Source organism: Coregonus clupeaformis, chromosome 9 (assembly GCF_020615455.1).
Source record: "Coregonus clupeaformis isolate EN_2021a chromosome 9, ASM2061545v1, whole genome shotgun sequence".
Classification (NCBI taxonomy): domain Eukaryota; kingdom Metazoa; phylum Chordata; class Actinopteri; order Salmoniformes; family Salmonidae; genus Coregonus; species Coregonus clupeaformis.
Window position 1 is genome coordinate 50,252,581 of NC_059200.1, and position 15,047 is coordinate 50,267,627.

At 45.4% G+C, this 15,047-nt stretch overlaps 1 protein-coding gene across 4 annotated transcripts in view; it reads left to right on the top strand.

Moving 5' to 3' along the window:
- ppp2r2bb (protein phosphatase 2, regulatory subunit B, beta b) overlaps positions 1–15,047 on the top strand; it is a 91,593-nt gene that overhangs the window by 72,598 nt on the left and 3,948 nt on the right. For 3 of the 4 annotated variants that reach the window (XM_041886597.2, XM_041886598.1, XM_041886596.2), the window contains exons 2-5: positions 6,483–6,580; positions 7,992–8,157; positions 8,839–8,951; positions 12,423–12,600. In XM_041886597.2, the coding sequence (XP_041742531.1) occupies positions 6,483–6,580; positions 7,992–8,157; positions 8,839–8,951; positions 12,423–12,600 (555 nt within the window). Of the gene's footprint in view, positions 1–3,374; positions 3,595–6,482; positions 6,581–7,991; positions 8,158–8,838; positions 8,952–12,422; positions 12,601–15,047 lie in introns of those variants that run through there. The other variant, XM_041886600.2, reaches the window with a different exon arrangement.

Genomic DNA, 15,047 nt, shown 5'->3' on the forward strand with positions numbered 1-15,047 from the left:
ATTTTTACTTATCTATTTTTTACTTAACACTTATTTTTCTAAAAACTGCATTGTTGGTTAAGAGTTTGTAAGTAAGCATTTCACTGTAAGGTCTGCACCTGTTGTATTCGGCGCATGTGACAAATACAATTTTATTTTATTTATTTATTTATTATTTATGTGATGAGAAACCTTGGCAGACATGAAGACGTGTTAGTTTACTGATGGGGTTCTAACCCAGGTCTTCTGGGCACCAGATGATGCATCTTTTCAGGTATCAGACAAGTTACTCATCACACGAGCGTGGTCACCGAACCATCTGTGTTACACTTCACCCTACTTTGACCTCCTCCTTGAAGAGATCAATATAAGTCACAGGACCAATGCCTAGGCATTTAGCTCAACAGGCTAACACAGTCTTAACCCAGTCATTCACATGTTAACCTTATAATGACTACCCTTCCCAGAGACTTGAGACCAGGGGCCGACTGGGACCAACATTTCTAACACACCGGCCCATTATTTTTTCCAGGGCCCCTCGCCGGCCCATTCTTTTCCTCCAGGCCCCCACAATGGCCCATTACTTCCCCTGAGGCTCCCATTAGTTAGACAGGCCCACTGGGCTAAAAATGGACCATCCCATCTGGCATTTGCCCGAAATGCCAGATGGCCAGTCCGCCCCTGCTTGATGTCTAACACTTGTCAAACTAGCACGTCTTCAGGTCTCAGGCAAGGTTCTCATCACATAAGCATTGATCACCTAACCTTGCTGGAACTTGAAGACTCGTATTAGTTTAGCAGATGGGGATCTGTGAAACTCACTCCTCAGCCTGAAGTGTCACCCCTTGCTCAATTGAAGAATACCTTTTTAAAAGCACGATGGGCTGGAATGCTTCAGGAGGGAGGTCATGTGTGTTGTCCTGAGTTCGAATCTCCATGTGAGCTGAATCAGGGGGAAGCGGTACTCGCTAAGCAGGCAGCGTGACATCCTTTACAATGGTGCAACTGGACTCGGCTCTACAGTTGCACTGGTTCAACCGCTGGGGTCACTGTAGAGTGAGTTAAAGGGGTGAATGTAGCAGATGGGGATCTTTGAAACCCACTCATCCGCAATGTTCCCTCTAATTATTTCGGCACTGAGGAAATGTCTGGTCTGCTGAGCACAAACTTGAACGTTGTGAAAATTCAGTGCAACTTCTGGTTGCGCGTTTACTGTGAACATTGAGGCTGTACACGCTTTAAGTTACAGTTATAACAGCGGCCAAGTAGGCTACGGTGGCTACTTGATCATAATGTAGGCCTACCAGTGGCCTACCATAAAAAACAATGGGAAAATGCATCCCATAACATTTTAACATGGAAATAGCTGTTCTATCATTCAGCCTACAGTAGCAGCCAATGTGTGGTGTTCAATGTAGGCCTACATTCCATGAGACTTTTGAAAAAAACATGCAGGGCTTGACATTAACCTGTTTATCCACTTGTCCTTCAGACAAGGAGGTGACTGAAAATGTGTTGTTTGATGCAAGAAACCACTTTACAAAATAAAGTTCATTATTATTCCCAAACCATTATTACAGAGAATCAGACAAATTATGCTACACTCTGCCTATTGGCTACTTAGCTTATTCAAGCCGGTCTCAAAATACAACACTGCCCGTTTAAGACAGAAAAAATTATCTTTACCTGACTCGCTTTTCAAAGATGGCTAGAAATGCACACGTTTTGTGCTCTTGAAGGAAGCAACCACTCCCCAATTGCTGACTAGAAATGAGCTAAAACTGGGCTAATAACTCACTTACTAGCAAAGAATATGAACAAATGTGCACACGTGGCTACATGCAGCTCTCGCTTTGATCTCAAAACAAGCGCATCTACCATAGCCGCAGGAAGTAGGGGTGCTGAGGTTGCTGCAGCACCCTCGGAAAAATCTGAATTTTTAAAGGCACTGGACCTTTAATCATCCTGTATTAGCGGACCGATATAGCCTGTTGACCAAACATCTATATTAGTGGCTAATATTGGCAATTCCTACAGTAGAGGGAAACGTTGATAGCGTTAACTAAAGGGGAAAACTAGAAAGTTGAGTGAAGTTCAATCTCATGCTTCTCTGTGCGGGCTGATATTTATTTTGCGCGGCAATCCCGGGGAAGCTGCGTTCAGCCTGAAGTGTTGCTCCTTGCGCAATTGAAGAAGGCCTTTTTCAATAGACCGGTGGGTTGGAATGCATCAGGAGGGTGGTCAAGTGTGTTTGCGAGGCAGAGGTCCTGAGTTTGAGTCTTGGTATGAGCTGAATCAGAGGGAAGCGGTACTCGTTAATCAAGCAGTGTGTCGTCCTTTACATGAACTTCCTGAACTTATCCCTATAGGCTTTAGCTAAGTGGGCTAACACAGTCTTGTGACATGCAGGAGACCTGGTTCAAACCCAGGCATATCAGATCAAGATTAAAAGAGGAGTAGAAAGGCTATCCTTAGAAGGGCTATGACAGGGCATTTCAACTATATTCTTATGGGGGGCACATTTTGTGACACTCCCACCTAACGCAGCCTGTGATCATCATAGAGGGGAACACCCACATCCCTGCTCCAGAGAGTCTTAGCTTTCAGGAATGGGGTCATAGTAGCTCATAGCCAAAACGGTTCAAATGCCAGAGTCAAATGAATTGGTTTCAGAAACCGGCAGAAGTTTACCAACGTGAGCTTTGGATTCTATCTGTTCTCTTCCGCCTTTCCTGGCTGGCAAAGTACCAGGATGTTGTCTCTGGTTTTGAATCTGAATTTAGAGAACTGAATTGGAAAACTGAATCTGAATGCATCTAAGAAGTTGAATATATGAAACTTTGATAAACTTGAAATTATAGTTTGTAAACTTGATGCACAGACAATTAATGCAATATCTAGCATATTGAAAATGAATATATAAATATTGAACTTCAATATTAAATTCAATTGAAATTAATTGTTAAAGCTGACTGCAATATTCATTCAATTTCAAATCAGGAAATACAAGTTAAATTTATGAATTCCATGATTCAATTTGTGCATTACAATTTCAAAAATATTAAATTCAAATTAAATATCCTAATACAAATTCCAAATGATGGAATAAATAAAAAAAATCTGTTGGCACTGAAATCGCTCCATACTCCCTCTCTATGTTTCTCTCTCTCTCTCTCTCTCTCTCTCTCTCTCTCTCTCTCTCTCTCTCTCTCTCTCTCTCTCTTTTAAACACAAAAAAAAACACATCTCTCTCTTTCTCGCTCTGTCCCTCTCTATTTCTGACATGCTTCTCCTGGGAAAAAAATATAATTATTTAAAAGCCTGGTCTTGTTTGTTTGCTTCGTTTAATGTTAATTATTCAAATCCGGACCGAGCGTTGTCGGTAAAGCACTCTGTTAGCGAGTGTGTGTGAGTGTGTATGTGTGCGAGGGACTCGTCTCTTCAGGTCTGAAGAGAGTTTTGAACAAGACAAATATACCTGCGAATGAGAGCGCGATCCACCTGGCAGAGTATGTACCCTTATCTCTGAGAGGATTGCATAGCAACAGTGTACCCAGGCACAGCCTCTAAAACAGATGCATCTGCTAGAGGAAGACCAGGGAAGATGTGTCAAAGGTAGGAATCAATCGACCACAATCTGCTTGAGGGAAAACTCACGATCAACTCATTTGTTTTTCAGATGAAAACAAACATCATTCCATTCTAGGCATGCCAGTTGAATTATCTTAACCTCACAATGCTAGAACTAGCTTGAGATAGATATTCTACTTGATACATCTCAGTTCTGGATGTCCTGACCTGAATCAATGTTTGGTGCGTTCAGTCGACAGGTCATGTGAGGTAGCTAAGTGTGTCAGGTAATTTTTGTTGTGTGTGACGTTGGCAGAAGGGAACCTACAGGGTTAGATAAGGAGACTGAGACGGAGAGGATTCTCTACCGCCTTGGATAGACTGTGTGTTTGGGCTGAGGATAGTTATGCATACAGATCCTCCATTTAGAAGCAAATCCCCTCTGCTGTCTGGCAGGGCAGGGTAGAGCTTACTGCTGCAGCATACACAAACAGCCAGCAGCACAGAGACAGCAATACAGGCTCTTTGTCTCTTCGAGGTTGGCAAATTGTACGTCGAGTCAAGAGCGGGGCGTGGAGTATGAGACACTTGAGAGGCTGTTTAATGCGTACAGTGAGCTGTATTGGGGCTGTGGTGGCACTGATATGGCTGGCTGTTTACACAGAGGGGAGAGCATCCGCCCCTAAGTTCCATGGTGGTGTCGCAGCTCCTCAACGCTCCCTAGTGAGGGGTTGCTTTAATTAAACATCCCCGATTGCCCTACTTTCCTCTGTGGCTGTGTGGGTTAGATAGTCCTCATCACACCGCAAGACAGCCAACAATGGCAGCTTCCTTTGTCATTTCTTTAAGCCCCTAGAATGCAGTTGGATGCCTGGCCACACTGTTGGGTCTGTAAAGACAGACATGATCTTCCATCTCTATATATGAACATGAGTGTGAGCATCTATCTACCATCTTTAATATTGTAGGGAGGGGGTGTGGAGTGGCTCTTTTGTAATGCAATTTCACTTTCAACCACAGAATGGAGTAGTCTGAGTGTGCGACGTATGGAACCAAAAATGTAATTTGTATCTGATCTCATGTGATTGAGTTGTGGAAACCTATTGCAGGGGCTTCCCTGCCACAGAAAGAAGCAGCAGGCTATCTCTGTGTACATGATTCTCCAGGTCCACCATGCCGTGTTATTGTAGAGATCTGGTGAGTGTGTCAGGGAGATGTGTGAGAGGGTTTTGCATATGAATGGGGTGGTGACAGACAGTGCGGGGGCGAGGGACAGGGGGATGCTACTGATGGAGCTAGCCTAGCGAGGGGGCAGTAGCATTGTGAGAGACTGCAGGTTGTTGTAGTGGTGGCCCAGGCCTTTCATCAGCCCTGAGATGAGCTAGCGGCATAGATAATTGATCCGATCCATGGACACGCTATCTGAGCAGGCCTTCAAAGACTTGAGGAGCACATCAACTGCAGGGGCGTGAAAATAGACCGCTTGAATGCATTTAAGAATCAGGGTTAAGTTTTTAACTCTGCCTCTTGCCCCACCTACAATTTACAGTATATACAAATGTATGTGGACACCCCTTCAAATTAGTGGATTCGGCTATTTCAGCCACAACCGTGGCTGACAGGTGTATAGAATCGAGCACACAGCCATGCAATCTCCATAGACAAACATTGGCAGTAGAATGGCCTTACTGAAGAAATCAGTGACTTTCAATGTGGCACGTCATAGGATGCCACGTTTACATCAAGTCAGTTTGTCAAATTTCTGCCCTGCTAGAGCTGCCCCGGTCAACTCTGTGCTGTTATTGTGAAGTGGAAACGTCTAGGAACAACAACGGCTCAGCCGCGAAGTGGTAGGCCACACAAGCTCACAGAATGGGACTGCTGAAGCGCGTAGCGCATAAAAATCGTCTGTCCTCGGTTGCAACACTCACTACCGAGTTCCAAACTGCAAGGTCAGCACAAGAACTGTTCGTCGGGAGCTTCATGAAATGGGTTTCCATGGCCGAGCAGCCGCACACAAGCCTAAGATCACCATGCGCAATTTCAAGCGTCGGCTGGAGTGGTGTAAAGGTCGCCGCCATTGGACTCTAGAGCAGTGAAAATGTGTTCTCTGGAGTGATGAATCACGCTTCACCATCTGGCTGTCCGATGGACGAATCTGGGTTTGGCGGATGCCAGGAGAATGCTACCTGCTCGAATGCATAGTGCCAACTGTAAAGTTTGTTGGAGGAGGAATAATGGTCTGGGGCTGTTTTTCATTGTTCGGGCTAGGCCCCTTAGTTCCAGTGAAGGGAAATCTTAACGCCACAGCATACAACGACATTCTAGACGATTCTGTGCTTCCAACTTTGTAACAACAGTTTGGGGAATCCTGTTTCAGCATGACAGTGCCCCCGTGCACAAAGCGAGGTCCATACAGAAAGGGTTTGTCGAGATCAGTATGGAAGAACTTGACTGGCCTGCACAGAGCCCTGACCTCAACCTCAATCGAACACCTTTGGGATGAATTGGAACGCAGACTGCGAGCCAGGCCTAATCGCCCAACATCAGTGCCCAGCCTCACTAATGCTCTTGTGGCTGAATGGAAGCAAGTCCCCGCAGCAATGTTCCAACAGCTAGTGGAAAGCCTTCCCAGAAGAGTGGAGGCTGTTATAGCAGCAAAGGGGGGACCAACTCCATATGAATGCCCATGATTTTGAAATGAGATGTTCGACGAGCAGGTGTCCATATACTTTTGTTCATGTAGTGTATTTCAAGTCATTCACCATTTTAATTTCACATAGCTGGGTCTTGAAAATTGATTTTACGGTTATCAATGAGGTGAAGGAAACAGAGCATTACTCATTCAGGCATACAGTAGGTGGGTAATGTACTGTATCGTTGTATTGAGTATCTCAGTGAGGTAACGTTTCTCTGTGTGTCTTCTGTTCCAGCTGACATCATATCCACGGTTGAGTTCAACCCAACTGGAGAGCTGCTGGCGACGGGGGACAAGGGAGGGAGAGTAGTGGTGTTCCAGAGAGAACAGGAGGTAAGACTGGCCCAGACACCCCTACTTACCATGTCTCTTATGTTTCTCATGTCTCTCACATCCTGGCACTCAAATGTTTTACTATGGCACTAACCATTCGACATCTAGCTCATGAACCTGCATCTAATGAACCCATATTGAACCTTGAATGAAATAACATCACATCGGCACATTCATTACCATTCATAGATGTTGGTTGGATCTGGAAGAAAGATTGCCAGCATGTTCCAGTAAAGGATCGCACAAGTCGCACCGAATGTTGATCTAGCGTAGACGTCTGACTGCCTTCACCCGGTTCTACATGTTCAGAGATGCTAAGTACTCTCAGCCAGCAAACGTTATTGCTGTGTCTGAGACCTTACATTCCCTGGGTTACTGTGTAGTAGTAGTAGTAGTACTAGTAGTAGTAGTAGCAGTAGCAGTAGCAGTAGTACTAATACTAGTAGTAGTAGAAGTGTTAAGGGTCTGTGGATGTTTATTCAGTGGTTGTAGGAGGTATTATGGAAAGATTATGGGCCACTCGGGGAGGCCTAGAGTCTCCTTTGGAAGCTGGATGAAAGGACTAGACAGCGTCTGAACCTTCTGTCTGGCTGTGAGAAAATATGAACGTCAGGGACTGCATGAGTCCCCCCCCCCACCTCCTTTCCCCTCGTCTTTTCACCTTCCAGCTGATTTCAAGGCGCTCCATAGTATCTGCTAATCCCCACGCCAGAGGCGCTCCCCCACCCCCTCGCTTCCCCCCGACTTCACCCCCCGCAGAGGGCAAATCTGTTTCCATTAATACCCTCCCCTCTTGTTTGGTCATCTGATTTGGCGCTATTGATTCTGAAGCTTCCTGAGGTGATACCTGACCTGCCATGTTGAGCTGAGGCTGCTGGGCTAGGCTGTTATTGAGCTATCTCGCCGGCCCTTACTACAGATCCTGACAGCCTTACAATAGGTTTAACCCACTTTTGCCTGATTTCTCCGATTTCTACTCAACAAAAATACCTTATGGAGGCACAATGACTGTACTATGTCAGCAGTTATGTCAACCCGTAAAATGCCGGAGAGGGATTTTGGTGACTGCTCCACATACTACAGTCCCCATGCTTTGTTTGTTCCTGGGTAGTGTGCGCATGTATGCTTGATATAGAAAGCAGAAACCAGGCCATCGACACATCTACTGCTGTGAAAATCTTGGTTTGCTGTTTCCTACATTTTGTCTATTCAATGGAATAGGAAGATCCCCACTCTCAAATTGTGCTCAATGTACACTACTCCTCTGTATCCTAATGCCGCAATATCGTTATCTTCATTTAATTGTCAAACTTCAAACACTGGTCTTTTTTTTGTATGTCTGAATAGCTGAATAATCCCAGAACATCTGCCTATTCTTCCACAAACTCAAACATTGTCCTTGTTGTTTCAGAGTAAGAACCAGCCCCACAGGAGAGGGGAGTACAATGTCTACAGCACCTTCCAGAGCCACGAGCCTGAGTTTGACTACCTGAAGAGCCTGGAGATCGAGGAGAAGATCAACAAGATCCGCTGGCTGCCTCAGCAGAACGCTGCCTACTTCCTCCTCTCCACCAATGGTAAGCAACTTCCTCCTCTCCACCAATGGTAAGCCACACAGCTAGTTTTAGTGAAATCACCATAATTTAATGCTCTCTTGTTGATGTTAGTGTTAGGTAATGGTTCCATTACCTCCATTACGTAATCTGTTGCATTATACAGCCTATTGATTTTAGCCAAGCAGCTGTTTCATGGAAAAATATTTATGTTAAGTGCCACCAGAGGCAGGAAGTGGCTCTTCTCAAGTTACATATTCACATATTCATCACTCACTCCACTGACCTTTACAATACTGCAGTACCCTTCCTTTCACCTTTCACTAAATGTATTCGATGGGGAACTTGCATCAGCAGACAGACTCCTATGAGAGCAGAGTGCTATCTTTGGACACATCAGTGGAACAAGCTGGGCTGGCAACAGGAGGCTTTAATCAGGTTAATTGGAGGCTATTGATCTCAGCTGATATATCTCCTATCTATTTATGTCATGCCAACCCTCCGCAGTGGCCAGCTTCCAATACTGGATCAGTACAGCAGATTGAGTCGCACACTACTGAGTCGGCCTCCTCCCCTCCTTAGTGCAGCTAGCTATCTCCCCAAGCCAGATCAGCACAGTACACCTTTTTAGCCTAGCCCTAGCCTGTTGTTACTCATCCCTTTCTCCCCTCCTCCTCCTCCTCCTCCTCCTCCTCCTCCCTGCAGATAAAACAGTGAAGCTGTGGAAGATCAGTGAGCGGGACAAGAGACCGGAGGGCTACAACCTAAAGGAAGAGGATGGGAGGATCCGAGACCCCACCACCATCACCGCCCTGCGGGTAAGATGCCAACCCATACCCCACCACGGTGTCACCACAGCCTCCGGGCATCTCTGTGCCCACCCGCCCAGTGCTGCATACAGAGGTTGAACGCTGATGTCATCCTTCCTCCAGCAACCTGTGCCATTATCTCTCCCTATGGCAGTCTAAGCCTCTATCTCTCCCCCAATGCCACCGAGGGATTAAAGAAACTGGCCTGGTTTCATATCTTGCCAAATGCACATGTCTGTCAGTGTGGAGGGGTGTTTCCGGCTCTTAGAGGGGGGTAGGGGTGGGGTAAGGTGGGGGGAACCAAGCGCCCATGCTGCTGACTGACCACACATTAGCCAGGTCTAGTAGCAGCCCATCTGTCTACACCATCCTGTACCCAGGGGTCAGCATGGGGTCAAATATCACCTCCATCTCCATGGATACACAGACAGCAGGATGGAACATCCGCTCTAATGGTAGCTTTCAGATGATAAGACCATGATAGTAGATTATAGCTGGTACAAACAGAGGTCTTATGATGGGTAGAAGTTTGTTGTCTGTTCTTTATAAACATAAAATAGCTATATTCATCATCAATGTGGTACATGATAGAAAACCCCAGAACAACCATTGGAATTGGATCCTCTCTTTCTCTCCACCACTCTCATAAAAAAAAAAACTTAAATAGACATATTTTCCTTCAAGAGCTCAGACTCTGCGCTCCTCAGTATATATTATATTGATTTAGGAGAGAAGAAACTGTATCAATATTTAGACCTCTGGCTCGTACCAATCATCCCTCTCTCATGCTCTCATTTTCCACTCTGGGCCCAAATTGACCCTTACGCAACACAGCTTTTGGAAATCAATAGAAATCACATTACGGTTGAGAGATGGAATTGTGAAACATCATGGAATGGGAAGACGTTAGTGGGAGAGTGGGAGGGAGCGACAGTGTTCCAGGTATTGCTTGACTTGGGCAGGAGCTCACCGGAGCTGAGTACAGGCACCTCAAATGTTCTACTGCTTGAGCTCCTGTTCCTCTTATAGAATATTAGCTCAAAAGTATTGTGGAGCTTCTGCACCTAAATGTAAATAGTACCGGCACCCAAAATGAGTACTGGCACCTATTTCATTCCAAGTCAAGCACTGGTTCCAGGACTGGCACAGACTATCCATTATATTGACCAGATACTCTAGTGGCCACTCTAACAATGAAAATATGTAGTGGCACCAGAACAGGATCAATGTTATTGAAAATGTCCACTGCTCACTAGCATGCATACCACTGTGCATGCTATGCTTATGGTGAGATGGTACACTTAAGGAGGATTTACTATCAATTTGGGTTGAGGGTGGATTTGCCGTGCCTCTCCTATCCTATCTGAACATATCACCCGCTTGACTTGATTCATGTCCAGGTTTTTCTATTGAGTAATAACTGTGGATCGAAGCAGCTCCTCCCAGCGCTGCCTCATCTGAGAAACAGACGTTGATGTATGAGTTAATGACCTCAGCAGTCTCTGCAGCATGCCTCTCCTCCACCTCTCGCTGTGTGATCGTGTGACCGTGCCGTGGTGGTGAGAGACACTCATCATGCTAGCAGACTCATATCTGATAATCATTGGCTGTGCTGTGCTGAGCTGCGCTGTGTCTGTGTGGCGTTGACAGGTTTGTGTTCACTGTCAGACAGATACCCAATAATGGTCAGCCAAGCAGGCGCCCAAGAGTGAATGCACATTAGTGAGCATGTCCCACTCCTCCTCTCTGTCACTAGTTATCACTATCACTCATTGCTCCTCTCTTCCTCTCTCTCTCTCTCTTTCTCTCTCGCTCTCTCTCTATCTCTCTGTTAAATTGTCTCTACTCTGTCTCCGTCCAGTATTCTCCATATTCCCTTTTCCCTCTTCTTCTCTCTCTCCCTCTAAACCTATCTTTACCTTTCTTGTCTCCCGTGCCGAGCCCATAGACCAGTGGCAGTACAGATTATGGTATGGGACAATATACAAACGATTTTCAGAAAGATCATTTAAAAAAAAAAAGGTTTTATTGAGCAAATGTTTATTTTTCATGCAATGAATTTAAGGTTATTTGTTGATTTAAAAATCCAAATGTACCGATTTTAAAGTTGTCATTAGATTTAGGGTGAGGTCATGAGAAATTCTTGGGGGAAAAATGGGGTCCCCAGAAATTCTGGCTGGAAAAATGGGGCCACCCCTGAAAAAGTTGAATACCACTGCTATAGACCATTAGAAACTGAGGGATTATGGCTGAGAACGGTAGAAATCCAATTCCAAGTGTGAATTGTGTGTATGTGTGTGAGCAGTGTGTGTCTGTGGGGAGAGAGGCTGGAGGGGCATTTATCACTTTGCACAGACAGGCGAGGGTGTGTGTGGGTGTGTGAGGGGGAGTGTTAGTGAAGGTGGGGAGGTGGGGTGGGGGGGGGGGTTCCCTGGCGAGGGGCTGCAGGCTACAGCTGCTCCTCCTGTATGGCCGTTAAGCAGCTCTGTGAGGGGTTATCGTTTACCAGCGCTTTTATTGCTCTTCCAACACAGCCAGAGGAACCACAGAGAGACAGAGGGAGGGGGCAGTCTCTGTCAATAACACACACTACACCTGACAGCTCCACACAAATGAAGGAGTAGTCTGGGCTAGTGGTGGACCAATATACCGCACAAACCTTCGTTTGGGATCTAGATATTTAAAACCGATTTACTCTGTTTCTGCAAATATGACTGTAGAATTAACCTCATGCCTATATCCTGCAATCATTGTCAATCCTAAAACCCTAATGCTCTTCTATAAGAGTCCTCCTCACATCGAGAGATAATGATCATGTCGCATCAGCACAAGCCTCCTGCTGATTCCACTGAGTTGGCAATGCATTAGTCTAAATTGCGAGGCGCATACGAGGCAAAATCTGGAACATTTGTCGAGAAAGGGGGCCCATAAAGTGTGTGAGTATGGCAGACAAGGCCTTGCACAGTGGGGGTCTGGGTCTCTCTAGGGGCCCACTGTTGTGTGGCGAGTGTGTAGGGGCTTGGGCTGAGATTTGTCATCATTAAGGGCCCCTACTCCCTGTGAGAACATGGGGTTCCCCATTATGAGCTGGCTAGAGGAGCTCTCAGCTCAGTCTCACACTGTCAGAGTGATGCATGAACAGCCCATTCGGAAATACTGCACTCACTGAATTACTGACTGTAGAATACATGGGTGATTTGATGTTTTCTTATTCTCTTTCCCTCCCTCCCTCCCTCACCTCCCTCCCTCCCTCCCTCCCTCCCTCCCTCCCTCCCTCTCTCTCCCCTTCTCTCTCTCCTCCCTCCCTCCCTCCTTCCTCCCTCCCTCCCTCCCTCCCTCCCTCCCTCCCTCCCTCTCCCCTTCTCTCTCTCCTCCCTCCCTCTCTTCTTCCCTCCCTCCCTCCCTCCCTCCCTCCCTCCCTCTCTTCTTCCCCCTCCCTCCCTCCCTCCCTCCCTCCCACCCTCCCTCCCTCTCTCCTAGGTGCCAGTGCTGCAGCCCATGGACCTGATGGTGGAGGCGACGCCCAGGCGGGTGTTCTCCAATGCCCACACGTACCACATCAACTCCATCTCTGTCAACAACGATTACGAGACCTACATGTCCACAGACGACCTGAGAATCAATCTGTGGAACCTGGAGATCACCAACCAGAGCTTCAGTATCCTTCTCACAACAAACATAGATGGCTAGACTGACCGCTGAGGAACTCATATTAAGAGATTTTCTCACTTTGGAAGATGTTTTAATTTTTTTTTTGGAAGAGAATTCGCTAATTCATGATGATGCAAGCATCACACTCAGGATGTTAAGATAGAGGACAGAAAATATACAGTACCAGTCAAAAGTTTGGACACACTTACTCATTCAAGGGTTTTTCTTTATTTGTAATATTTTTTACATTGTAGAATAATAGTGAAGACATAAACTATGAAATAACACATATGGAATCATGTAGTAACCAAAAAAGTGTTAAACAAATCAAAATACATTTTATATTTAAGATTCTTCAAATAGCCACCCTTTGCCTTGATGACAGCTTTGCACACTCTTGGCGTTCTCTCAACCAGCTTCACCTGGAATGCTTTTCCAACAGTCTTGAAGGAGTTCCCACATATGCTGAGCACTTGTTGGCTGCTTTTCCTTCACTCTGCCGTCCGACTCATACCAAACCATCTCAATTGGGTTGAGGTCGGGGGATTGTGGAGGCCAGGTCATCTGATGCAGCACTCCATCACTCTCCTTCTTGGTAAAATAGCCCTTACATAACCTGGAGGTGTGTTGGGTCATTGTCCTGTGGAAAAACAAAATATAGTCCCACTAAGCCCAAACCAGATGGGATGGCGTATCGCTGCAGAATGCTGTAGTAGCCATGCTGGTTAAGTTTGCCTTGAATTCTAAATAAATCACAGACAGTGTCACCAGCAATGCTCCCCCACACCATAACACCTCCTCCTCCATGCTTTATGGTGGGAACTACACAGGCAGAGATAATCCGTTCACCCACACTGCGTCTCACAAAGACACAGCGGTTTGAACCAAAAATCTCCAATTTGGACTTCAGACCAAAGGACAAATTTCCACTGGTCTAATGTCCATTGGTCGTGTTTCTTTGCCCAAGCAGGTCTCTTCTTCTTTTTGGTGTCCTTTAGTAGTGGGTTCTTTGCAGCAATTCGACCATGAAGGCCTGATTCACACAGTCCCCTCTGAACAGTTGATGTTGAGGTGTCAGTTACTTGAACTCTGTGAAGCATTTATTTGGACTGCAATTTCTGAGGTTTTTGCGACTGCACTGGAAGAAACTTTCAAAGTTTCGTATTGACTGACCTTCATGTCGTTTCTCTTTGCTTATTTGAGCTGTTCTTGCCATAATATGGACTTGGTCTTTACCAAATAGGGCTATCTTCTGTATACCCCCCCTACCTAACTGATTGGCTCAAATGCATTAAGAAGGAAAGAAATTCCACAAATGAACTTTTAAGAAGGCACACCTGTTAATTGAAATACATTCCAGGTGACTACCTCATGAAGCTGGTTGAGAGAATGCCAAGAGTGTGCAAAGCTGTCATCAAGGCAAAGGGTGGCTATTTGAAGAATCTCAAATATAAAATATATTCTAATTTGTTTAACACTTTTTTGGTTACTACATGATTCCATATGTGTTATTTCATACTTTTGATGTCTTCACTATTATTTTACAATGTAAAAAATAGTAAAAATAAAGAAAAACCCTTGAGTTAGTAGGTGTGTCCAAACTTTTGACTGGTAGTGTATACTATTAATTCTGAATTGCATTATTTCTCATTTTCATGAGGAATAAAAAAGGTATTCAGTTTACAGCAGTTTAAAGCTCTTGTATGCAATATAATTTAGTGTGTCCTATCAAATTCTTACTGTGAGAATGTGAGTCGGCATAATGTAGCTAGACCAGTCAGGTTTGCATCATCTTGGTTATAAATCAGTGCGATAAAACCAGGCTTAAGTTAAGAATGACACATTACATTTTCTCCCAATTATGTTGCTGACTATGAAAGTATATAGATCCATATGGCTCAACGTATGAAATTGCTGATGCCAGTGTGCCTACAAACCCACTTGATCAGATCTTCCTCTAAACAGAACACTCATAGACTTCCACTGTTCCTTTAAATGGAAGGCAATTTGAGCTAACAGCTTGGTTGATATTTACACTTGGTAGATAGCAATTAGCAAGCTGCTGGTGTCTCTGTCTATATCCCCCCTGGGTCTTCATATGTCTGCCTCTCTGTCACTCTGGCCATTACCCTTTATCTGGTGCCTGTCTGTCTGTCCAGCAGTCATCTGCATCCCATCCCAGGTGTGTGTCAGAGAGAATCCAATGAGGTCATATTTAAACAGGAGCACATCCCCATTGATCAACAATGATTTCCACTTTGGGGTTCTCTGCAGATCACAGATGAGATGCCCTGTGGACAGCAGAATGGATGGCTGAGCTTTGGGGCCCTGGGCACATATTGAGCTTCTTATTTACAGAGCCTCTATACTCTATCAATCACAGTGTTACTGGCTGGTCAACCTCCCTCCTCAGCTCTCATCTCCTCTCTCTCTCTCTCTGTGTGATGGATCTGC